Here is a 25,438-nt window from a genome sequence, read left to right as displayed (position 1 = left end):
CCCCCAATTTCAAGATTCCTCAGATATGCTACTCGCTATGTAGGCCTAATTCTGTTGTGATATTCATACTATAAAGCCTATGTATATTTACATATTACATTATATTCTTTCAGTGTAAAGACCATGGTGCCACCTTCTTTAAGCGTCGTGTGAACGGTAGCTTATTGGATCAGGTTGATACACTTCTGGTTGAGTATGACGTAGATTTCATTGTCAACTGCGCAGGTCTTGGTGCGCGCGAAACCGCAGACGATAAAGGTGTTTACCCACTAAGAGGTATGTTCTCACATGATCTTGCAAATAGGTATAATATTTTATGAATAGAGGAAGTATCTTAAAAAAAAATAAACAAAGAATGCCAACAAATTACAATTATTCCCACTTTCTTTAAAACACTTACCTACAGAATCTAGGCTGTCTCTTATACACATCTAGATGTGTATAAGAGACAGGAATCTAGGCTTACCAGAATGTTTCGTTTGTGGTTTCACACACAAAATGGTATAAAGATATCGCTATAATGTACTCAAGCACTTATTATTTCGTTGATCATGATTGACACTATTCAAAGCTAATAGAGGTCTCCCTCCAATGAAAGACCCCTCCAATTAAGGACCACCTCCAATTAAAGACCACCTCCAATTTAAGATCACTATTCTGTGGTCCCAAATTAACAAATTCCTTTTATCTTTTTATTGTGATGAGAGACCAAAGCTGCTAAAGACCACAGAAACCCTGTTCCCAAAAGTGGCCTTTAATTGGAGGAGACCTGTATAGCTTTTGAGTACTACTGCTTTAAATAATAATCATATAAAATGTGCCTAGGGTTGGGAGGAAGGTGTGCAGAAATAAACCCTTGCTTATTATCCTGATACATATTTAATACTACGGGTAAAAATATTAGTAATATAACAGGCAGTGTATATCATTACTACACAAAATCTCTCAATAGATTCACATTCAACAAACAATTTTAAGGAAAAATAATTATTGCGACCAAATTCCAACATTATTTATTTAAGATTTGCAAGTTGAGCTGTGATGATCGTGGGCCTCATTCTGTTTCCTGGTAGCGTTGCCTTGTCAGCTTATGAACAGATGCCTTGTAGTCGTCCGATCCTGTTACATCTCTTTGGTATCGACTGCCTTGACTACCAAGACCAGACCCCAATGCACGCCGAGAAACCTTATAATGAAAAATAAACATCAATAAAGTATACTGGCTGTCTCTTATACACATCTAGATGTGTATAAGAGACAGTATATATATATTCGGTCTTGTTAGATCTCATAAGTGCAGCTCAGGATTTTAAGAATGAAACACGACTGACTCAAACATGGAAGCCCTATTGATGGTTTTTAATTTTTTGTAGTTAAGTCTGAGTTTACTTTCGGTTTCGCCTACAATATCTTTATTACATTTAGTTCAAAATATTTAAGTCTAAGTTTACATTCGATTTCGCCTACATAATTGGTGTTTATTACATTTTATTTCAAATAGAGTGCTGCGCTTTTGTACGACGGTGACAACAAAATTCAAATTCGGCAAAACGGGTTTCGGCCAACTGGGATTTCATGTTTTCGGCAAACCGTGTTTTCGGCAAAGTCACAAGCCTTGTAGGCCAGGCGAAAATGATGGGCCATCAAAAGTTGGACTGCAATTATTTACACTCTATTTTCCGGTATTATTAGGCCAGAAAACTCGGAGACATTCTACTGTTAGAGTTGTTGCCTGTGTTTCATAAGGCTGTATGCTACCAACATTGGAGAGAGCAAATAGACGGTGTAGACCAGTTACCATTGAATGAGTAATCACGGTAGCTGGGGTTTTTACATTTCGTAATTATTACCATGGGGTCCATTCAATTAACATTTTTGGGCCATTTCCAAAATGTGCCTTGAGGCCAGACAATGCTTAACCCGGCACTGGGCAAAGTGGGTTAAATTCGGCCAACCGGGTTTCAACAAACTGCACTGGGCGAGTATTTGTACTGTATGCAAAATTATGCCTACACAGCTTAGTCAACTTTGTGTAGAAAATTCGATCAGATGAGTTTTTCACATTGAATCAAATTTGCAGGCAAAATAGCTTTTTACATTCAAGAGGGCGCTATATCTGAAAATCCCCAAGCAAAGCTTTATACATGGTGTTGAGCTGATATTATTTAATATTTGCATGTTTATTTTATTAATTTAAATCTATCGCCATTGATTTTACAGGCACATGAGCAACTCAATATTTTTGAAGGTCCTTAAATTTTGTAGTCTGAATTATTACAAGATTATAACCTGGCAAACAGTACTTCCCCAAGTTATTCTATAATATGATTTAATGTAGTTTTCATTAATTCTAAAACTTATTTTAATTGATAATTATGCTGTTACTCAATGAATCAAAATAAAGATGATTGTTAATATACAAAAAAATCAATTTATTTTTCAAATTTTTATAATTATAGTACAATTAAGAACGAAAGCATTACCAATATTTCAAGTTGTCCCCTTTCCTTTTTTTTTTTATTATTTAGTCCTGATTTTGTAAACAATAATGAAATATTTATATTCATTATTACTAATTTATTTCAACCTATAAACTAAGTCTCAAGATAAGGCTTTGCTGTTTTATATCATCAGAAGATAAATGATAATATAAAGATTTGGACCCAGAATCATGGATAAAAAAAAACAAGTTACTGCAGCTCCTCCGTAAATACCATAATGAAATAATTGAAGCCAGTTCCTTATAAATTGCTTCTAGTAAAGATAGTTGTTTCAGTTTTCCATACTTATCAAACCATCTTAGTTTTAAAACTCTACTATTTACGTGGAACAGTAATATAAATAACACCTAGAAATGTAGATATGGCCTTTAGAAAACAGCGATTCAAAAATAAGTCACATATTTTTCTTCACTAATGGTGTATACTTAAAAGCTTAAAACTGATGTTAGTGCAAGTGAAATATTATATAAAATCCAGAAGTCATTTACAGGACCACCTCTAATTAAAATCACTATTCTGTGGTCCCAAATTAACAAATTCCTTTTATCTTTTTATTGTGATGAGAGACCAAAGCTGCTAAAGACCACAGAAACCCTGTTCCCAAAAGTGGCCTTTAATTGGAGGAGACCTGTATAGCTTTTGAGTACTACTGCTTTAAATAATAATCATATAAAATGTGCCTAGGGTTGGGAGGAAGGTGTGCAGAAATAAACCCTTGCTTATTATCCTGATACATATTTAATACTACGGGTAAAAATATTAGTAATATAACAGGCAGTGTATATCATTACTACACAAAATCTCTCAATAGATTCACATTCAACAAACAATTTTAAGGAAAAATAATTATTGCGACCAAATTCCAACATTATTTATTTAAGATTTGCAAGTTGAGCTGTGATGATCGTGGGCCTCATTCTGTTTCCTGGTAGCGTTGCCTTGTCAGCTTATGAACAGATGCCTTGTAGTCGTCCGATCCTGTTACATCTCTTTGGTATCGACTGCCTTGACTACCAAGACCAGACCCCAATGCACGCCGAGAAACCTTATAATGAAAAATAAACATCAATAAAGTATACTGGATTATTACAGAGAACTCAAAATAGAGGCAATATAACTCTCTACATAAGTTATATTGAGAAATATTCTATTGTAGATACATTTTTGTGTCAGTTTTTTGGGCAGTAGACATTTTGAACTCAGTTTGTCAAACCAGAAGCGTAAAGTAGACCGTGAAGTTGAAATTGCGTAACTGTTTGGGAGAATTTGCTCTGCGTTGTCAAATGTAAGTTCTATGTTACAGGTAGGCCTACATGTTTCATTTCACTAAATTTTACAATTGTAGGCCTAGGTAGTAGAGCTACCGATTTTAATGTGTTAGTAATAAGTAGTATTAGTATTATTAATGTGTTTTGACATTCCATGTTGGGTCTGTCTTTTCTGTCGAGTTTCAGTTTACATTACTTCAGTATAGGTTAGCCTATGTTGGTATCTGTCATTGGCCCCACTGGTCAGTTGTACAGTACGTCGTCAACTCGTATCAGCCCTAGCTAGTGTAGCTAGGCTAGGTCGTCCAAAGAGACTAGTAGACAAGGGCTTAATAATTATATCTGGTGGCGCCAGGATTTGGCCGACGGGGGTCCGATGTCTCCGACAACAGCAAGGTGTGTGTGGTCAGGCATCGCCTACAATTTTTAATCTAATTTACAGATATATATTTTCTTACCTGTATTGGATCTTTGATGCCTTGTTTTTGCTTGCCTAGTCCGGTTCCCTCGTTCCATCCCATTTTCTGGAGCAGACGGTTACCAATGTTGTCGGATTTTATCCCACCTGCAGTAGGTTCCTCATAAGGTCTACAAACATGACCAAATATGCATCGATTGAAATACATTTGAATACAAAGCAAAGTTAATTAGTTAGCATATTACTACTGATGCTACTTACACTGGCATTGATGTTGAAGGTGCGCCTTTTCCTCGTCGAGGTTCAGGTGGTGGTATGGAACCAAATTTATCCCTACGTTCCTTGGCTCTATCTCGATACTTCAACTAAAATAAATAATCACAAAACAACTTCATTACAATCTACTGTTATAAACATCTTCAAAACAATAAATATCTTGTCAACAGAATGTTACATTTTTTTAAATATGTTTTTTGAGTAAATAACATGATGCAAATATAAAATTAATAATAGATATACATGTTTATGTAATTTACATTGACAATTTATTAAGAATTATCAGTCTTCAGTGCCTGAAGACTGATGAAACAAGGTTAAGTTAATATGACCTTTCAATAATCTTTAGCCCTGTATCTACTGCCTCGCAAGAGGGCGGTATTAAAAAAAATCATATGATCAGTTGCCATACCTCCCTCTGTGCATAATCCTCTCTTTCATTAGTGGTCATCAGTGAGTTTTTCTTGGCTTCTAAGTTCTGTTTGTGAAGATCAGAGATATTTTGATGCTTGATTAGAATATCCTTGGACTGGAACTGCCTCTTGCATAATAGACATATCAACTTATTCCAGTCAGTTAGGGACTCAACTAACTTCTCCATGTCAATTGACTCCCTAGGTGCTTGTGTTTCTTCTTCTGACTCACTGTCACTTCCTCCACCATAAGCTACAAGTACATTCTAAAAACAAAACAAAAATTAAAATATCAAAAATAATTATTTTAAAAAGTTCATTAAATCTTTACAAAAGTGTAATATTTGATTAATTCAAATTTATGTACATCAAAGTACAAATCTCCCTATAAATTAAAGATCACTTTTGTGACTGGCGTTATTCATGGTCTTTAGCAGCTTTGGTCTCTAATTATAATAATAAAGATAAAAGAAATTTTTAATATGAGACAACAGAAAAGCGGTCCTTAATTGGAGGTGGTCCTTAATTGGAGGTGGTCGTTAATTGGAGGTGGTCCTTAATTGGAGGTGGTCCTTAATTAGAGGGAGACCAGTATTCAATATTGATGTAGATGAATCTTTTATACCATTTTCAACTATCTAGTGGCGTAACTATTATGCATTCTCAGTGGCAAAAGCCAGGGGCCTTCGGGCCTTAAAGGGCACTGGAATATTTATCAGCATTTATGCCCCATCCATCCATTAGCAGGGACTTTTGTAAGGACCACTAGTATGTAAAAATACCATGAAAATACTTCTTTAAAATTTCAAGTATGCCAAAGCTGGTGGGGCTTTTCCTCAAGGAGGTAGGGTCCGATGAAGCCTTAGCCAGGAGCCTTAGACCTTTTTGTCGCACTCCAGCGCTGTAACAAACAGGGCCTCGGCCCTTTCTGTTACACCACTGAAGTAAAAACGATGCCCATAAACACAGTCTTGTACAAATAGCAGACACAGGGTTATAAAGTTTATTCTATTACTTTATGTCGACTGAACACAAAACAAATTTTGAATTCAAGTTTTTTAAAAGCTTACATTTTGGACAGCGTTCTTGCTTATAGCCTCTGCCACTGCTGCCTTCGTCTCCAATGGATTACCCTAGAGTAAAGAGCAAAGTCCATTGATGTAAGGAGTGGACACATTGATTAGGAAACAGTATCACATTTTTTTTAATGTAATCATGAACATATTTGGGCATGTCAAATGCGTTTGTTAAATAAAATGCGATATTCTGGACAGCAGCGATGACAGATAAATAAAGGATTGACAAAAAAAACTTTATGCCTACATATAAACACTGTGCCTATATATTGTCATGATGTGATGCCAAAATATTAATTTTATTCTTTTTTACGTGTTATATATATCATTTCTGTGTAAAGTGCATAGGGGCAATGTGCAATATGCGCTATATAAATATACCATTGTTATTATTATTATTATGACCATATTTAGGCATATCACATGTTTTTGTCAAATAAAATGTGAGTCTGGATAAATTATGAATCAAAAACCATGAATGATTACCTTCTTCTGTAGCATAGCAAAGCCTGCATCAGCCGCACCTGCGCCGTTATCGATGCTGAAACTTATCGACTTCTTGGAAGCAGAGGGCGCTGTTTTGGCATTGTTCATACTCTTAGCCCATCGCTCCATGTCTTTTGCAATCTATAAAAGGGCAAAAAGAGCAATAAAAATAAAATAATATAAATAATTCAAAAATAATTTTCATAATAATTTTTATGTAGTTAAATCTTATTACATTTTGATCGTGGATATGGATATCATGGTAGTGAGGATATGGTTTGGTGGTTATGATGATAGCCTTCAAAAATCAGTGTCCTTGGTTCAAATCTTGAGACTTGTTTATAGAGCAATAAGAACCAGTCATGTACAAGTTGGCAAAATAATAATAATTAAGGAAAACTACACACCTTCCTAGCTTGAGCGGTTTTATCAGTTTTCCTCTTATCCTTTTCCTTCTCTTTTTCCTCTGGGATTTTTTGTTCAGACTGTTTTTCTTCTGGTTTGCTTGTCTCTGTTGGTACCAGTATGTATGCTTGCTTTTCTGAATCCCAATACATGTACTGTTGGGTAGTGGCATTATAGAAGTACTAAGAAAGAGAAAAATCATATATTTATCAATTGATCAACATTTCTTGATGGCAAAATACGTAAATCCTTGCTGAGCCAACCGGGCTCATAGGGATGGATCTTATCCTCAGTTTTAAGTAGCGTGAAGCGGATGAGGGTGTGATGCTCCCACCGGGTGGGACACTGGTCCACCGGAGGTTACTCCCAGCAATTTGCTGGTACCCAGTGATGCAAGTGGGTAGGCTGAAGCAATGCAGATAAAGTGCCTTGCTCAAGTAAACGAGCAAATGCTCATAAAGGACTGAAACCCAGCCACTGCATCAAACAACTTCCACATATTTCTTGATGTAGCAAAAATCAATTTAGTATTTCGTTTGTCGGGAGGCAATCACAGCCCATGACTTTTGGTGTTACTTTCTTTTTTCTTTTAAAGTGAATATAATCTGTGAGTGTCCTTGGAAAAATATCTGTGATTCTCCCATTTATGCCTATAAGGATGTCATATCAAACCCATATATGGACAAATCACTTAAAAGTTGACTCTGTGTGCAGAACTTTAAAATAATAATAGGTTGATTTATTTATTTATACGTACAAAATTACACCATGTAACATGAATATACTCGCAGTGAAAAAACAGTCTGTAGAATATTTACCTGTGAATTTGCATCATAATAAAGCCCACTACTAGAGTCATAATAAAACCCTGATGTTTCATCATACACATAAGTTGAAAGGTCAGGCTCCAAACTTCCTGTTTTCGTTTCTTGTGCATCTGTTTCCTAGAAATATGCAACAAACATTTTGTTTAATCATCTGCCCGGTAAAATTATAGCCTCCCCATGGTATGATTTTTCTATGAGAACTGACCAAACTTTAGTTGTTGCGGTAACAATTATTCAACAGAAAATTAACAATGATAACAACATGAAGAAATATTACAATTTCAACTAAATTAGAAATTTTTATGGCAATTATGATGATGCTTAGCATATTATTTCCTCATTAGTGCAAAGTTAAACCAATCGGACTTACCAAACTTTAGTTATCATGATAACTAGCCTAAATTACTTGATTAGTGAAATATTAATTATGCAAATGAGCAACTAGCATATTCACACACATACCAAAAACAATAGGCTTTGTCTTCTTATTACCATTTTGCATTCTGCCAAGTTTAAAAGCAATCGGACTTATCATGGTAACAAACAATTTACCCAACAACAAAGGTGACGACAACAACATGAATAAAATAGGTAAAAACAATAGCCTCCGCAAACCTTCGCTACTTTGTGGAGGCTAATAGTTATTTTTTAATTGATTGATTATATAACTAAATGTACCTGCTGTTTTGATTTGCTAGCCTTGTCTTGTTTTCTATCGGTTCTGGTGTCTGTTGACGACTTTTCTTTCTCTACTTGGCCGCTACCTTCTTGCATTTGACTCACAAGTTGTTGAGACACATGTTGTTGCTGAAATAATATATGAAATAATGAATAAAATATAAAAAATATAAAAAATAAATAACAAATCAATGAATAATTAACACATTCTAACCTAAACATTGCAAGTGCAAGTAAATAACTAATAAATAATTTGTAACAATTGTTATATAAATGGTATCTGATATTTGAATAGGAATATCTTGAAAAAAGCACATGCTGGGCATGTATTGGGAGTTAGTAGTTAGCAGGGGGCATGAAGTCTCCAGTGAGTTGGGGAGACGTTCAGAAATTCAGACGACCTCACTCCCACAAGAAAGCAGCTATCTATCAGAAAATAACCCTTCCCACACAAATTCATACTTATATTAACATGTGTTTACTCTTCTATAACCACTTGTCTTTCAAATATTTAGGAAAGCAGCTAGTGATGGGTTTCACCAAATGCAGCAAAATAAAGTGGCATAATCACCTCCCCACTTCCCCGCACACAAACAACTCCCCCCCCCCCTTTAATATTGAAAGAATTTCAGAGACATTAATGTTGGATACTGTACCTGTAACTGAAGTTGCCTTGCTGCTTGGATCTGTTCCAGTGCAACTGCTGCTTTCTCTGAAATTGAATAAAAATTATAAATTTGAGTCAAAATCTTCATTCAAATCAAATTTATTAGATCATAATCATCAAATCAAAATTGTAGTTGTAATCAGATCAAAATCATCACATCCAAATTGTAATTAAAAATCATTAGATCACAAATATCAGATCACTGTGTGATTTAAAATCAGATTATTGTCGGATTCTGATTTTATGTCAAAATCATGAAATGAAATCATTAAATCACTGTGTGATTTAAAATCAGATTATTGCTGGATTTAAATTTTAGGACAAAATCATGAAATGAAATCATTTAATTAGAATCCTGACTTCTACAATAACAGTCTAATTTCAACTTCATATGCATATAGGTTGAAATAAACTATAAACTTACCTCCTGCACTCATTGAGTTTTTCCTAGGCCCCCGACGCTGCCTACGTTGACTTCGTGGACTCAGTGCATCTTGCTGTGGGGAGGTTTCTGATGCCTGACCAGCTGAGCTTGACTGGCTGCTTGATGACTGAAATTTAAAGAGACTGTTTATTTAGCCAGTAGTATTTGTCTACACACAGCATGTTTGTAATGATTAGTGAGGGCACACTCCAATGCTAATCATAAGGACAGGCTAATTCGTGTTTTAGTCGGTTAAATAAAACACACTGTTAAGAAAACAAACTTTGTGATACTTCTATCCACGCAGAATAAATAATACATTACATACAGTAAAATTTAATGTTCTTTTATTTATAAGATTTCAATGTATATTTAATGTTTTTCCTTTTAGTTATTAATTGTATAGGCTTTTAGCAATTTTGCATCACAATTCAGTTACTATACTGCTATGACCAATCTTATACCAATTTGTAAATGTTTTTTACTGTTTTGAAATAAAAGATCAGAAATATATAAAATGTCCATTTTATATACCACTTTGTAAGAATGGTATCCGAAATCGAAAAATTTATAAACTAGATCAGGGGTGAACTTCCACTAGTTAGCTTTCATTATATAGGAAATGGAGCTTTTAATGAATAAATACAACAAATTCATTAAAAAAAAAAAGTATAATTACAGTAGAAACCCTCATTTACGAACCCCGATTTAACGAATTCTAGATCTTACGAACGTAAAATAAAGGTGATGACGTCATACAAATTTAAGTGAAAGATTAAAAGAAAAAATCCGCTCGAATTGTGTGTTATTAGAATGCATACAACACAACACACCATACTATGCAGTACTGTACTATGTAATTCTCAAGTGAAGGAGACCCTCTAACGGGCCTCTTCAAAGTCAGTGTTTTTTATGGCTTCACACATGTGCATGCGACAACTTTTACTTCTCTTTCAAACATCATTTGAAAAAGTCAACATAGTGCTTGATTGTTTTATTGAATGATCAATATATATAATAAACAAGTATCTATGGAAGTTGTGTTGGAGTAAAATCCACAATCTAGGTATTTAAGAAGGTAAAAATGTTCGATAAAAACAAATTTGTGTAGGGCCTAGAGTGGGATCAGAATGATCTGCCTACTGCCTACTGTAGGCCTAGGCCCCCTCAGACTTAGCTGCGTAGGCCTGTAGGCCTAGTTTATGCCAGTCTAAGTAGTACCAGTGCAAATATATAGGAATTTGGGTAAACCCCCTGATTTTACAAATACCCGCATTTACGAACGGCTCTGGGCCCGTGCCGTACGTAAATGAGGGGTTCTACTGTACTTCGAAAAGAGGCTATTATAAAATTTGGATGTTCTAAAAAAAAAAAAAAAAAAACCAGTATAATACTTACGGTACTGCCCTGGGCTCTCTCTAAGTAATCCTCTTTTCCATAACATACAGAAACTATAATAAGAAAGTAAAAATAATGAACTTTGACCTTGTCATGTAGTCATGTAGTAAGGAAACAGAGTACAACCTGTAAATTCACAAGAAATCGTCCTCACAAAAACAAAAGAACCTCAAATGAATGACCAAATGGCTTGACTGCCAAGTTATTCAGACTTTTTTTGTTTGGAGTAAAAACCAGGCATACAGTATCAGATAATTGTTTGGAATAAAAAATGTTTAGTCAGATTTTATTGCCAGACAAAGGTGGATTTCTGAAGTCCTGTCTCAACTATCAAGTTTATTTGACAAAAACATGCGAGATGCCTAAACATCCAAAAGGTCCACTGATTAATCTCAGGTAAGATAGTATAATACATACTCCAAGTATCGAAATGCACGCCATCGTGTCTGGATTCAATATTTCAACATTAATTATGTCATCATCAGGAATGATAAATATGGTCATGATGACATAACATGACCAAAGGTGGGCGGAGACAATAAATAGTTTTGACAGCTGCATACCTGGGTGTTCTTCAACTGCAAATGGCGGATCCATCGCTTGCAGGGTGTTGTAGAGGTGTTGACTGTGCTCTAAGGACACAAGCTCTACGTAGCAGTAGCCTCGCGAGTTGCCCTGCGTGTCCCTTGATATTAGCACGTTAGTGAGATTAACTGCTGAGATGTAGTTAATTGCTGTGCACACTTTGTCCTCCATTGTTGTTGGGCCGAGACCATTCAAAATAATTACTGGAATGTGGTAATTCCATAAAAACATTAAATAAAAAAAATATAGAGCGACTTAGCTCAAATGCTTACTTAGTCGTAAAAGTCGGAGTGTTTGAATCTCCTGAAAATTCTCCATCAGCAAATAGCTGCTGTGGGCTGTGGCTTTACTACAGCAATTTATTCTTCTTGTAAAAAGCTGGGACACCGGTGCATTTATAGCCGGATGAGTATGGAGCTAAACTTACCTCTAGTAGGCACGGCACTGACTTCGCTGAATTGCTCCGATTCTGAAATGACAATGACAGTTAACGTTTATCAACCTAATCTCACCTACTATTGAGTTACTTGTCACCTAAACAAACCTGGTAGTGCTCTAGAAGACAAGAAGAATCTTATTGTTCCTTAATCCAAGTTTGCTAAAAAGCAGCGAACTCAACAACACAAAATAAATTAGAGCGGTCACCCAATAGAGTACATACTTCTGCATATTGTTCGGTATTCAGGCACAGGGCAGAGGTATGCACACAGGGCAGAGGTATGCAAACAGGGCAGAGGTATGCACTCAGGGCAGAGGTATGCACACAGGGCAGAGGTATGCACTCAGGTCAGAGGTATGCACTCACCCTGCCCTGTGTCTGAATAACAAAAACAATATGCAGGCTGGTTTTAGGCAATTCCATTATTTTTTTTTTATGTTCGAGGGCAAGTTCAGAATTTAGGGTAAGAAAAAAAACATTTGACATTTTTTTCTTGAAATCAAAACACCTATTTTTAAGATTATTATATACCATTCCACTAAATTTTGAATATACATTTATTAGTTTTTGAGTAATATTGCTAACAATTGACAGTGGTGCATTATATAACCTCCTTAGCAAAGGTAATTATCAACCATTATGTGGAAGCTACTTATTAAAATTATTGCACTTATGCATAACATAACACAGCAAACAGCAATACCACTGTTTCTGGGGTATTTAGACAAAATTAGATTAGAACTTGATATCTCTCGAAGAAAATAATTATAATAAAATATGAAGTATTCCTTACCAATCTTGGAGATGCTACAGTGAAAACAATGATCTCTTCGTTTGAAGTTCTGTGTTCCGCACTAAAGAACAAAACAAGAAAGAACAGAATATATGTAATTTTAACAATGCCAAAACACAACACAAACATTAAAGTGGCAGCGAAAAAACCAAACACATACAAAGGGAAGATACGAGAAGCATTTGAGAAATGTGAGCCCCCCCCCACCACAAAAATTGCAGATATGCCCTATTTCAGATCTGTAATAGCCTCTTGTCACAAGATTGTATTCTAACACACCAAAGGTCACAAGTTCATGTGTTCGCCTAAATTAACCAACATCCTTATAACAAAATTATTATCATCATCATTATATATGTTTTTGAAATTTACCTGTGAACAATACCAATCATCTTCCCGCTCTTTACTCGCTCCGTAGGCCATGTGCGCTAGATAACCAGCAATTGTGACATGCCCCTGAAAAATACAAGCACAACCAACACGAGTTAGTATGCATTCCAAATTATCACAGTCCCTAGACCTCGGCCGAACAGGTAGATGGTGGAACAACCACCTAAAAGTACCCCTTTTTTGGGGTTGAGGTTAATTTCTCTGCTTACCTCAAGTATGCTTCAAAGGTGATGATTTTAGACAGTGGGTTTTCCTCCCATTCGCCAATATTTTAATATATTTCACTTTCTCAACAAGAAATTGGTATAAGCATTTTCACATTAAAAATAGTATTTCCATACTTGACAATTTTTTATATAATTACCTACATAAAAATTAAAGTAGATATCTAGCGTTGGATTTTGTCAGCCGCCCCCGTCCCATGATTCATAGTAATATCACTCTTTAATCCCATCTCTTTCATTCAATCCGCAATATTATCATTACCTTTCTCATTCACTTATCTTTACTCACTGGTTGTTTTTTACTTTTGAACAAACATTATTTTTTTTTTACTTCTTTTTACATTCAACAGTAAAAACTCACAATCAAAAGATGTGAAATTCTCTATAAAAAATAAGTATCTTGTTTTTAGTCGTGAGAAAAAACCCCGGTGTTTCACGGGATTCGAACCCAGGACTATTAAGTTAAACATCAACCATCTTCTCCAAAAATGTCACAGCTCACACCAACCAATTTATTCTATCCCAACAATATCTTCTAACACACGCTCTTCACGACGTATAAAAACGTCAAAATGAATCTAATTCGAAAACCGAATATAAGGACATAGGGAGTGCGTCTAAGTGAACTTTTGCCCATATCTGATCGTAGGCCATGTAAAATACACTAGGAAACCTGATTTTCTTCCATCCATCTGTTTGAGTCATCGACTTGGTAAAACTCCACGAAGGCAAATCCGCGGGAGGCACCTAAAAAGTGATGAGTATTCAGACAGGGGTGCATTAGTATACTGACTGCATGTGGCACCAATGGATGGACAGAGAGAAACAAAAATAAAAAAGAAATCGGGCTTACGTGCACCAGTCACATTCAACTTTAAACCTCTTGCCCAAAATTATCTATTGCTTTCTGTTTCTTATTATACCCAAGAAATATTTTAAATATTATATTTTCAATATGTGAGCTATAAATAAATGAACAATAATTTGATTTTATTTTCTTATAACATTTTTTTTACATTCTTAAAAAATCCAAAATGTTTCAAATTTTGAGGTCATTATTCTTGAGTACAGCAATGGGTAAAAATGGTTGAACAACCTGGAAACCATTCTTAAAAAGTAGATTTAACAAATAAATTGTCATGGTAGATCATTCATGGTAAAAATTAAACTAGAATCATAATAACATTATTATTATTATTTAAACATGCATTTATAAACTACTTACCTTAGTAAAAGAAGTATTGGAATAACATTTACATGACATGTTCCCACAAAATACGGACAAAGTGTAAGAATCACTTTAAGTAAAAAAATCTGTTTTAAGGATTCCATATAGATTTTAAAAAAATTTGAATAACATTTTGTTTATAACACCCAAATATTCGAAGAAATTCACTTGAAAAAACACAATTTTGTTTTGGCCTCTACAATTTCAGTAGCCTTGAGTAGTTATTTGCAACTATGTGTGTGCTTGTACTTCCAAAAGCTGAAAGATTAACTATCAATTTCTTCTTATAAAAATAAACGAACCCAATAAATATTTCCCCAACCCCTATGAAGGGAAGACCTTTGGAAACCGAAAAAAGCGTTTCCCTAATATGAGTGTCTAAAAATAGAGGTTGTACTGTATTTCACTTAGACTTGGGTATTGTCCTTTCCTTTGCCAACAGAATTACTAAAGATGATCAATATACAGCTAACGAAATATATTACTACTTAAAAACTTATGCTTTTACAGGTCTGTCCGTGTTTTATGGAAGCACATCACATATTATATTAATATCAACAACGACAGCATTACTGTACTCAAGAAAAATTTCATTTTATGGTAAAACACTGCCTTTCCTTATATTAACTTTGAGGGTTTGTTGAGACTGGTGCACGGAATAGGATATATCACAAGATATTTTTAAATTCACAGAGGGCGTTCTCATCATTTTTTCCCTCAAAAGATTAATATTAACGTACCTGTTTCTTTGTTACGAACTAATCTTACATCGAGGACGGGACGGCCAAACTGCTGTACAACTGCTTGAATCTGCAAGAAAACAGAAGAAAAATAATAAATAATAAAATATATATTATTTCCATCCAACTTCAGCCAATACAATTGCCTCTAATTTTCATAATGTAAATTAGCAAAAACTGAATGGTTTTGACCAATCTGATGGAATCTCTACAGTACTTTTTATCAAAAAGATAGAATCTCTAATTTTGACCAATCAGATTGAATCTCTCATTTTGACCAATTTCAGAAAAAAAAATAGTTACAACAACACTATGAATAAAATATAAAATGCAATACAAAGACAATGCAACATACATCTCTTTCATCGATGCTAGGATGAAGCGATTTTAACATGATTGTATTGGTGGGCTTCACATTCATCATACTGCTTTTCCAATCCCTCTGACGGTCGCTGTCACGGCGGTCGCTGTCCCGACGCTCATCATCTCGTCTGCGGTCACGATCCTTGAAAATGGGTTAAAAAAAATTAGTAAACATTCTTTTAACAATTAATTTTTCTTTATTCTATTTGAAATCTCATTGAATTTTAAATAGTAAAAGAAATTTGTAAAATATTAATCAATCGCTTACATCTCTTCTTCGTCTTTCACGTCTACTTGGTGAATCTCTGTCATCTCTCCGTCTGTCTCTTCTGGATGGACTTCGACTTCTTTCTTTACTTCGTTCTTTATCTCGATCTTCTCTAGATGAACTCCTATCTCGATCTTCTCGTCGTGATGGACTTCGTCCACGATCATCACGTCTAGATGGACTCCTGTCTCTATCATCTCTTCTCGACCTTGACCTCCTCCGATCTCTGCCTGGGCTCCTCCTTCGGTGACTTTCTCCATCACGACTTCTTCTATTATCAAAATCATCTTGAGAACTATCTTCACGATTCTGATTATTTCTATCTTGTTCTTTGTTGTCCTGGTTCTTATTTTTCCAATTTGATTCCCCTGCCATTTGGTTTTTATTGTTCGAGAAATCAAATTGTTCCGATTGATTCTGATTCCGATGGTGATCACGATTAAATGCATCATTACCAAAGTTTCCTTGCATGTTATTGTTACCTTGGTTACCAATGTGATGTTGATCTGTTACAGGAAAATTTGGATTATTCCAGCCAGGTTGTTCATTTCCAAAATTTGGATTGTTCGGGAAATTATTTTGGTTGTTTTGTGGATGGTTTTGCCAATTCCAGGCATTTCCACCAGGTTGGGGGATGCCACTGCCGTGCTGGGGGATACCGATGCCATGCTGAGGGATGCCAACGCCATGCTGTGGAATACCACCAACATGTTGGAGAATGCCTCCACCATGCTGTGGCATCATGCCACCGTGTGGAAGGCCACCACCAAACTGAAGGCCACCGCCTCCACCGAGCTGCAGACCACCATTCCCAAGCTGATGCATACCACCATGTTGAATACCAGGATGTTGAGGACCTCCTCCACCATGTTGTAGACCGAAACCACCGACCGGAAGAACACCAGGAGGTAAAGCTTGATTTCCTTGAAAGAAGTTCATCCTATTATCATTTGGCATGTTATTCCACTGCTGCTGGAACCCTCTCTGGTTATTGAAATTGTTCCTGCAAAAAGATATAAATAATTTGATTAACTTTTTTATTCAAATATTACAATACAAAAGTAGGGGCCTAGCCTCCCCTACCTAGGGCCTATATACAGTATGCTAGTCTAGACAATTGATTACAAAATTATAAACCTTAATTTCCTGATTTTCTGGATGTTAAATACTGTCTGTAGGGCCTACATCGAGGCCGAATTGGTTCCCAGACGAAGCGGATGGAATTTATCCTAATCCCCTAGGCCTAGAGTCGTAATTATCTACCATACCGCGCCTGGCCTAGCCTACGTACCTAGGCCTACTACTACTACTACTACTACGGGATTCACTACTACTTTACTACTACTGCCTAGGCGTAGGCTACCCAGCGGCATATTTCAATTGAATATTTCAATCACGATTAACAAAGGCATAGCCTTTATAAATAGACTAACAAAATAAAACAAGAATTTACTCGTCCATTATTCCTTGTCTATTCCCACTAAACATTCTTTCTTGTGCTAAGAAATTGTTTATTTTCGATTCCATAATTCACCCCGCATTTCTTCTACTTTTCCTGCTGCTATTTCTCGCGCTACCCAAAGGGCGAAACACGTCACAGAAACAAAATGGCAACCACCCCCAACCGCTTGAATCTTATTACGACTACGTAAAATTGGCAGAATTAAATTATTTTGTCGAATCTAAACATATTCATTGAATATATTCTTTGCACAGTCTTGTACTCATAGAATGAACAAATTATTTGAATATAAAAGTTTGTATTAAGTAAAGCATATGTAGTATATATGTAAGTTTCTTAGCCATTTACCTATCTAATCGTACAACAATACGTTCTGGCAATATAAGAGAGGGCGGTGTGAAACCAAAACAAGAAAAAAAGCTTGAGCCAGGCTGCGATTTTTTTTTCCGTACGAAACATTTACATGAAACTCCACTCGGGCCGTCTCGGCTGAATCGACCCGAAAATCTCATTGCAGAATTCAGGAGGTCAAAAGGTCATCAACAAACGTCTACAGAACAGCCAGGCTAGCCTATGTGTTTAGCTTAGCGTAATTATGGATCTCCTAAAAGCCGAGATAGCCAGAAAGAGGAAACAATTAGAAAACACAAATGTACTTGTAAGTAAATAGTGTAAAATATTTAATAATATATATCATAATATTTTTTTTTATAAACTCTTGGCCCTTGGCCTTAGATATATGCTGTCTAGGCTGAAAGGTCCCTGCCTGGGCCTAGCCCTAGCCTAGGGCCAGGCGCCTAGAGGCCTAGCTAGTAGTAGTAGGCGCGCCTGCCTGCCTGCCTAGCTAGCCTAAGCCGGGACATGCCTAGGCCTAGTAGTACTCGTCGTGCAGTTTTGAGACGTTTGGAAATAAGTTGGATTTTATTGTTTTTATATCTTCAGCTGATTTGATATGATATTAACAATTTGTATTTGGTGCTCTTACTTACTACTAATATATTTAAGATGCTATTCAGTATTCTAAATAATAAATATTAGTAATATTTAGAATACTGAATAGCATCTTAAATTTATTGTGTGATAGGCTTAGCTAGGCCTAGGCTATCTGTAAAGTGACTTTATTTTCAAGAGGGGCTTTTAAGCACTAAGTGTTTTGCCTCGGTCTCAAAGTTTTAGCTACTTATGAGAAACAAGTAAATTTAAATTCCAGTTTTAAATAACTTCCTCCCATACTTTTTGTTGAAGGATAAAGAAAAAAAATTCTTCAAGCGCGGTGACTTAATGGCAAAACAAGAAGAAGAATATTGGAAAAGAAATAAGGTAATATCAGTATTTATCAATTATCATATTTTTTTAAAAAGTAACTACATGAACAAAACAACCCTAAAAAATAAATAGTATATTATATTTTGTACTTGTAATCCATAGAAATTATACTCTAAATTATATTTGATGAAGTGTTATCAAAATAAAATACATAAATACTAACATGAACCATATTCTCAAATAAGTGCATTCTTCAAATTATATAATTTATACTGATACAAGGACTCAAATGCAGACGGTGTGATGACACCGTAATTGTAATAATTATATTGTTGATACATTACTTTTTTCATCATGAATGTAGTTATTTTATAAAGTATGAGAGTGTGGGAGTGTAATTTCTGGGTACCTTGATTTCCATATTCTCAAAATGTTCTCACCTTAGCCCAAACCATGGTGGTGGTGTGAACTCTCACGCACCCCCTACCGCCCAAATCCTGCATCTGCCCCAGCATTGAACTGATCTATAATATTTCTTCCTATATTTTAGAAAGAAAAAGTTGAAGAAGTTGAGGATGAAGCCACAACAAGCAAAGTAGAAGATGAAGATCCAAATGTTATAAATCTTTCTAGGAATGAGGTATTTTTTTTTTCATTTTGATGAAGAAATAATAAATTAAAATTTAACAAATTTTGTTCTCATTGAACATGTAAAGGTTTACTGTATATATGGTCTCCACCTAATTAAAGATAATTTTTCTTTGATCCTAAATTAACAAATGTCTTGTATGTATTCTAATCAGACACCAACCAGCTGAGACCAGAAGTGGTCTTTAATTGTAGGAAGGCCTGTATTTGAAAGAATCAACATAGCATTGAAATTGTGATTTATAGAGATTATGTTTATCTCATATTTTGCATACCGTAGGTTGTCCGTCGATTGCGGGAGCGAGACGAGCCTATTCGTCTGTTTGGCGAATCTGATAATGATTCGTTTCACAGATTAAGGAGAATAGAGATTTTACAACCAGAAGTGAACAAGGTAGGAACATAGATATAGATGATTGTTTAGACTGACAAGCAAACAATTGATAATTATATAGTGATAGTATGATAATTAAAGTGAAGATGACTAAAGGTGGTAGTTGTGGTAGAGGTATGCTATGGAATAGATGGTACAAGGTAACATTGTAACTAAATCTGGGTATTCACTCTCAGATTGTTGTCTGACACACTTGCAAACATTGTTTGGTCAAACAGTATCAAGTGAACCAAATTGTATGGTGATTGGAAGTGTTCGATCTACTTCTTGTCTAATCAAACATTGTATGGTGTGTCTGACAGATAAAAAAATATGGTGTTTACCTGGCTTTAGGCAGTCCGCTATGATTTGGCTCAAACGGGTTGCAGTAAAAGAGTACATTCATTTAATGTGAACCTGTGGCCGATACAGACCATATAAAATATGTAGGGAACAACCAACCCAAACACTCCCATTTGTTTATAGGTCCAATATCCAGCACTTGCAGCCCCCCTCCCCCCCCACCTTTTCCCCAGCAGAAACAATTTGGATCCACTACTGTGCCTTGTCTGTGCAGATGATAATAATAAGAATAATATAGATTAAGTTATACTATTATACATAGTTATAGTGGTATTAAAGGTCACATACTCATTGGCATTGTTTACTTTGCGGTTTTCTGTAGGGCTTCCGTAATGATTTCAAAGAAGCACTGGACCAGCTTGATCAGCAGTACCTGGATGAGTTGGTGCAGGCCCAAGGCGACAATGTACAAAACAAAGCAGGAGATATCAAGGTAAGGAAACATTGATGGAATGTTAATTATATTGATGAGTTTTTAACAGCAGGGGTCCCAAGTTGAAAGAATCCACATCTGGGTGAGCTGGTTAAATGAACTCTCTTAAAACATCTGACTATATTTTGTTGTGCTCGGTGATACCGATTGTCACTGACTTCCAGGAGACAATTGATAATACAGTATTAAATACTGGTAAAAGATATGCAAATATCATGAATCTGCGGGAGGCAGGTTATTTTCCAGGAGATTTTGTTTGCTAGAGTGTGCACCTTACCAGATTAACCAACAAATAGAATGGAAGCAACTTCTTGTCACCAAAGTTATAAGAATCGGACATCATAGTCATATAATATACCGTAATGCGTGTATCTACATTTTATGTGCTCTAGGGATGTGTTTATACTAGAGAAACTATGGTTTATGTAATAAGCCTGTGGTTACAAATTTGATTGATGCATTTGTTCTTTTTGCAATCAGGTTGATGATGATGGAACAACGTTGGAGGACATCATGAAGTTGGCGGAAGGCATGGGAAAGAATGATAAGGATTTAGACCATGAAGTCATCCTCAAATATATCAAGGTATCAACAATGATTATAAATGCTAATAATGTTCATGATAATATAACAACGTGATTAGAAATATATTTCATCTAGGCCTAGCCTCTATGCACGTCATGTTACACCAACCAGTGGTTCAAACACCTTCAAAATATACTTAGCTAGAAGAGTATTTAACATAGTTGCAGCTAGTTTTATTTACATTCAAACCTAGTAGATGCCCATTTGTACTCCTGTATATTGGGAGTCTACATAGGTAAAGTATAAAAACTTATCGAGCCTAGGACTTAAACCGTTGATTTGGCTTTGTCAGAACTATCAAATTTTCTTTGACAAAACTGTTGTATGCCCATAGAGTACCACAGTCGTGTCGTCACGATGCCAGTTGGCGTAATCTGTTGTCAACAGACGTTGGTTACCGCTCAATACGCCTGAATGACTTCATAGGCTTTCTGGAATAGGCATTTTAAAATCTAATATTTTACCACCAAAATGTACTAAAAACACAAAACTCGCATTATATTAGTTATCGAACACACATTTAATCTTCAATTAAAATTTACAAAGAAAAAGTAAGATACATCTTAATAATTACGTTAGAAATTGAGATCAGTGGTTTGTCAGTGAAGAAAATGGTGTCCAGTTGAATTCTTTTTGCAACGATAGCAGCGGAGTAGTATCGCATGGTATCGTGACGTAACACTGTAGTACTCTATATATAGTATAATACTTGGAAGAATTTCATCTAGCCTTTAGTTGATTTAGTATAATGTCATTTCTTTAATAAATAAACATGATGTGCCTATATATGGGCATTCATGATGTGATGTCATCATGACCATATTTGTTATAATAATAATAAAATTAGATAGTGTGGATGGGACTTAAGTGCCAAGCCACCTGTTTCCTTATTAAAGGAGATTATTGCAATGAAACTAATATTGAACATAATTGAAATAAATTCTAGTGATTTACTGATTGTTATTTTTTTCCAACACTTTATATTATTCTTATATAATCAAAGGATCATCTTCTAGATATGATGGCATAACAAGGACCATTTCTGCCTTGTTTTTTTACTAATACACCAGAGAGGCACTTAAATTACATGCATCTATTCTTTGTCTTGTCTTTAGTTTTTATTAAAGGTGTGGGCAGAGGTATTAAATCAGCGGTCGTCGCAAGAGAAAAGAAGTACAAAGGGCAAGTTACTAAGCGCGACACATTCACAGACCAAGGCGTACCTAAAGCCACTATTAAGAAAACTTAAAAAAAGGGTGAGTATTACAATATTTTATAAGCATCAAATGTATGTTTGTAATGTACAAGGTACTGTCATTCTTGTACAATGTAATACAGGCTCTGCAGTTTTCTGGAAGAATGCACAAGACTTTAGTTTTCAGTGATCAGTGGAACTCACACCCCACCCTAGTTATGAATATTCCACATTTTTATCTAATTTTCCATTTATTTAATACATTACAGAATGTTGCATCAGATATCCTGGAACACTTGAAGCTGATTACAAAATACCTATTAGACAGAGACTATGTCAAGGTAGGCTGAAATATGGAATATAATATTTAATACAAACTAGGTTAAACTTCAGGAAATATTACTTAATTGGTTTTTATTTGAACACCAACACAGATAAGCTTTTATTCTAGAAAAAAATATTATATTTATACTTCCATTCTTATCAAATTGCTCGCCACATACGGGACAGAATAAAATACGATACATATCAAGTTTCAAAATTTAACCGACAGAGTGGTATTGTTTTTCAGGAGTGCTAAATATTGCTGGTGTTTTGACCCAAGCAGTGGTAGCTCCGACATGTCTGACAGAGAGATCTGAACCAAGGGGCCGACTAGAGCCTCAGTCGGGGTCCCGGAATAAAAAAAATCCCGGGTAGAGAGTTTTTATGGCTTAGGTTTGTCCAAATTGTGCTTTTAGACCAAAATATTAGGGATTGGCAGACAGGGGTGCCCAGTCCTGTCCGATGGGGGGATAATTCACACTTCCCCCGCTGAGGTGAATTGTGGTCCAAAAAAAAAAAGGATTTTATAACAATAATAATTAAATAATAATTATTGATCTCATTATTAGGCAAATGACGCATATCTTCAAATGGCAATAGGCAACGCTCCTTGGCCAATCGGCGTAACCATGGTGGGAATCCACGCACGTACAGGAAGAGAGAAGATTTACGCTCAGCATGTTGCTCGTATCCTTTTGATGTTCATTCTCATGCAAATAAAAATGTGAATTATTTTTCTTTCCAGGGCCTAATTGCTTATTAATTATACAGTGTAAATATTTTGTATTATTTTTTTAGTTTCAACTCCATTCTCCTTTATTGTTGTTCCTTAACTTGCACTTACTAAAGATGTGTTAAATGATGAAACTCAGAGAAAATACATCCAGGTAATAATCTTATAATAATAATAATATTATGTAATAATATTATTAATAATAACAATGATAATATATATAGGTTTTTAATATAGCGCCCTATAATTATCTCTGAGATCACTATTACACACAAAATGTATTTAATAGTGTAATAGTGATCTGAGAGATCACTATTAGATTACACTACACACAAAATGTATTTAATAGTGTAATAGTGATCTGAGAGATCACTATTAGATTACACACAAAATGTATTTAATAGTGTAATAGTGATCTGAGAGATCACTATTAGATTACACACAAAATGTATTTTGTGTGTAATAGTGATCTGAGAGATAATTATAGGGTGATATATATTACTATTACACACAAAATGTAATTAATAAGACAAATTATTGAATGATATCGTCACTCACATCACAATCAAAGTAGATTGTGTTAGTTCGTGAAATCAAGAAAGCGCGTCAAAATACGCACTGTTGTTGTTAAGGACTTTTTGTGTGGTAAAGAATACAAAATTGCTTGACAACCAATACGCGCTCGTTTTGACGCACTACTGTGATTTCACGAACTAACACAATCAAAGTAGATTGTGTTAGTTCGTGAACGACGATATTATAAAGATCAAGTGTAAAGGTAGGGTAATAACTCAATGCGTCATTGCGCTGAAGTGCATGGTCCGAGACTTCTGTAGCATGAACCAAATATTAGGGTAACCGCCCCGTACACTTCCGAAAGGTGCAATGTTTTTTTTAAAAGTGCAAACAAGCCTAATGCATACACTGGACAACCTTTACTTTAAGTCCTTATCCGAGAATTGGTTCTTCCAACCCAACCCTGGATAAAGAGTGGTTTAAACCAGTGCCAATGATAACACTGTACTTGGCGGCACCTATGCTATACAGCTCGACTTGCCCTATATATTTTAGGAAATGTACAGTATGTATATCATGATCTTATTATATCAGTAACCCTAAACTTGTCTATCGTTTCTTTTTTCTCCTAGGGTTTGAAGAGGTTAATGACCCTTTGTCAGCGACAGTATCCTACAGACCCATCACGTTGCGTGGAGTATAACGCATAATCAATACTGTGTACTTTTTCTGGATGTACATGGACTAGTTATATAGACATTACGTGGAACTATATGTGAAATTATGAAACATGTTGAAGATAATTTCTCTGAATATAATTGTCATGCTAATAGATTTTTATTGTATACACCGACTGTAAGTTAGTGCCAAACCTTGCAAGAACAGCAAAAAGCCAGTAAAGAACAATGCATGCACTGCCTCCAAAGTTGGCCTAGATCAATGCATGAACAGAAACCGAAAAAGAAGGGATGAAGGAACAATGGCATAACTACAGGGGGTGTACGTCAAAAAGGTTGCTCAAACTTGCAGGTACAGTATAATAACAGCTGTGTAATTTCACACAACCTGGACAAGATAAATATGAATGGGTCACTTTTATTGCATTTTACAATAATCTGAGTAGTCTAGGGTCTACAAGGACAATGAGCCAAAGGTCCTAATCAAAAAATCATTGTCCTGGACAATGTGTAGGTATTTCTGGGTCTTGGAGTAATGATACATTTCTGTAGTATCTTATTTTCCGTAATATGTCCATAATTAGGCATAATTTCAGTAGAAATTATGGAAGTTCCATAGAACCCATGGGATAAAGGAGCAGCTAGGGTGTGCTGTTTTGGTAGTGTAAAGAGCAATGTCTTCAAAGATGTACAGAAATATAAATAATGTAATAAACATTGGTTTATATACTTAGAAAAAATATCTCAAATTGTTTTTTTTTTCATTTAAAAAAAAGGTCATCATAGTTAATATACAGTATGCAATTATAGCAAAGTTCTGAGAACATGATATAAAAATAGTAGCTGAATGAGCCATTATTTCCTGAAGCCTGAAAATTGATCTGCGCATGCACGACCCCCGCAGCTTCTCGTTCTTGGCAAAATCACAAACTGTTTTTGGCCAATTTATCATCCGTGGAGAATCACGAACGACTAGCTCAAGCAGCCAATCAGCAC

The 25,438-nt window shown here is 35.3% G+C and overlaps 2 protein-coding genes across 4 annotated transcripts; one reads left to right on the top strand and one right to left on the bottom strand.

Moving 5' to 3' along the window:
- Positions 1-2,411: 2,411 nt before the first annotated feature.
- On the bottom strand, positions 2,412-17,477 carry LOC117115697 (RNA-binding protein 5-like). Of its 2 annotated transcripts, none has more exons than XM_033259598.1 (21): positions 17,321-17,477; positions 15,868-16,870; positions 15,592-15,741; positions 15,237-15,306; positions 13,942-14,015; positions 13,027-13,110; positions 12,655-12,715; positions 11,850-11,891; positions 11,401-11,625; positions 10,838-10,890; positions 9,440-9,566; positions 9,005-9,060; positions 8,349-8,477; positions 7,662-7,787; positions 6,846-7,025; positions 6,439-6,579; positions 5,947-6,009; positions 4,876-5,142; positions 4,449-4,552; positions 4,228-4,357; positions 2,412-3,546 (listed from the first exon to the last, which is right to left on the bottom strand). In XM_033259598.1, the coding sequence occupies exons 1-21, from the start codon at positions 17,392-17,394 to the stop codon at positions 3,415-3,417; spliced, it is 3,291 nt and encodes a 1,096-aa protein (XP_033115489.1). In that variant the 5' UTR covers positions 17,395-17,477; the 3' UTR covers positions 2,412-3,414. The 2 variants fall into 2 exon arrangements, with proteins under 2 accessions (XP_033115489.1, XP_033115490.1); XM_033259599.1 differs by having other exon boundaries at positions 17,301-17,431.
- A 206-nt stretch (positions 17,478-17,683) lies between these two features.
- Positions 17,684-25,182, top strand: LOC117115701 (pre-mRNA-splicing factor 18-like). 2 transcript variants are annotated; one of them, XM_033259602.1, is made up of 12 exons: positions 17,684-17,751; positions 17,904-17,987; positions 18,575-18,649; positions 19,146-19,235; positions 19,524-19,637; positions 20,302-20,412; positions 20,893-20,997; positions 22,113-22,253; positions 22,462-22,533; positions 23,086-23,203; positions 23,366-23,403; positions 24,398-25,182. In XM_033259602.1, the coding sequence occupies exons 2-12, from the start codon at positions 17,925-17,927 to the stop codon at positions 24,473-24,475; spliced, it is 1,005 nt and encodes a 334-aa protein (XP_033115493.1). In that variant the 5' UTR covers positions 17,684-17,751; positions 17,904-17,924; the 3' UTR covers positions 24,476-25,182. The 2 variants fall into 2 exon arrangements, with proteins under 2 accessions (XP_033115493.1, XP_033115492.1); XM_033259601.1 differs by having other exon boundaries at positions 17,728-17,759; positions 17,895-17,987.
- The last annotated feature ends 256 nt before the right edge of the window (positions 25,183-25,438 follow it).

This window comes from Anneissia japonica, unplaced genomic scaffold, assembly GCF_011630105.1.
Source record: "Anneissia japonica isolate Jap-2015-1 unplaced genomic scaffold, ASM1163010v1 scaffold288193_len125881_cov165, whole genome shotgun sequence".
Classification (NCBI taxonomy): domain Eukaryota; kingdom Metazoa; phylum Echinodermata; class Crinoidea; order Comatulida; family Comatulidae; genus Anneissia; species Anneissia japonica.
Note: the sequence above shows the minus strand (reverse complement) of the source record. Positions and strands in the feature narration are given on the sequence as shown.

Coding starts and splice junctions, on each gene's coding strand:
- LOC117115701 (XM_033259602.1), top strand. CDS start 17,925: ATGGATCTCCTAAAAGCCGAGATAGCCAGAAAGAGGAAACAATTAGAA. Junction 19,236..19,523: donor TAAATCTTTCTAGGAATGAG/GTATTTTTTTTT, acceptor TGCATACCGTAG/GTTGTCCGTCGATTGCGGGA. Junction 20,413..20,892: donor ACAAAGCAGGAGATATCAAG/GTAAGGAAACAT, acceptor TTTTGCAATCAG/GTTGATGATGATGGAACAAC.
- LOC117115697 (XM_033259598.1), bottom strand. CDS start 17,394: ATGGAATCGAAAATAAACAATTTCTTAGCACAAGAAAGAATGTTTAGT. Junction 9,567..10,837: donor AGAGAGCCCAGGGCAGTACC/GTAAGTATTATA, acceptor TTTAAATTTCAG/TCATCAAGCAGCCAGTCAAG. Junction 8,478..9,004: donor CAAGGCAACTTCAGTTACAG/GTACAGTATCCA, acceptor ATATTATTTCAG/CAACAACATGTGTCTCAACA.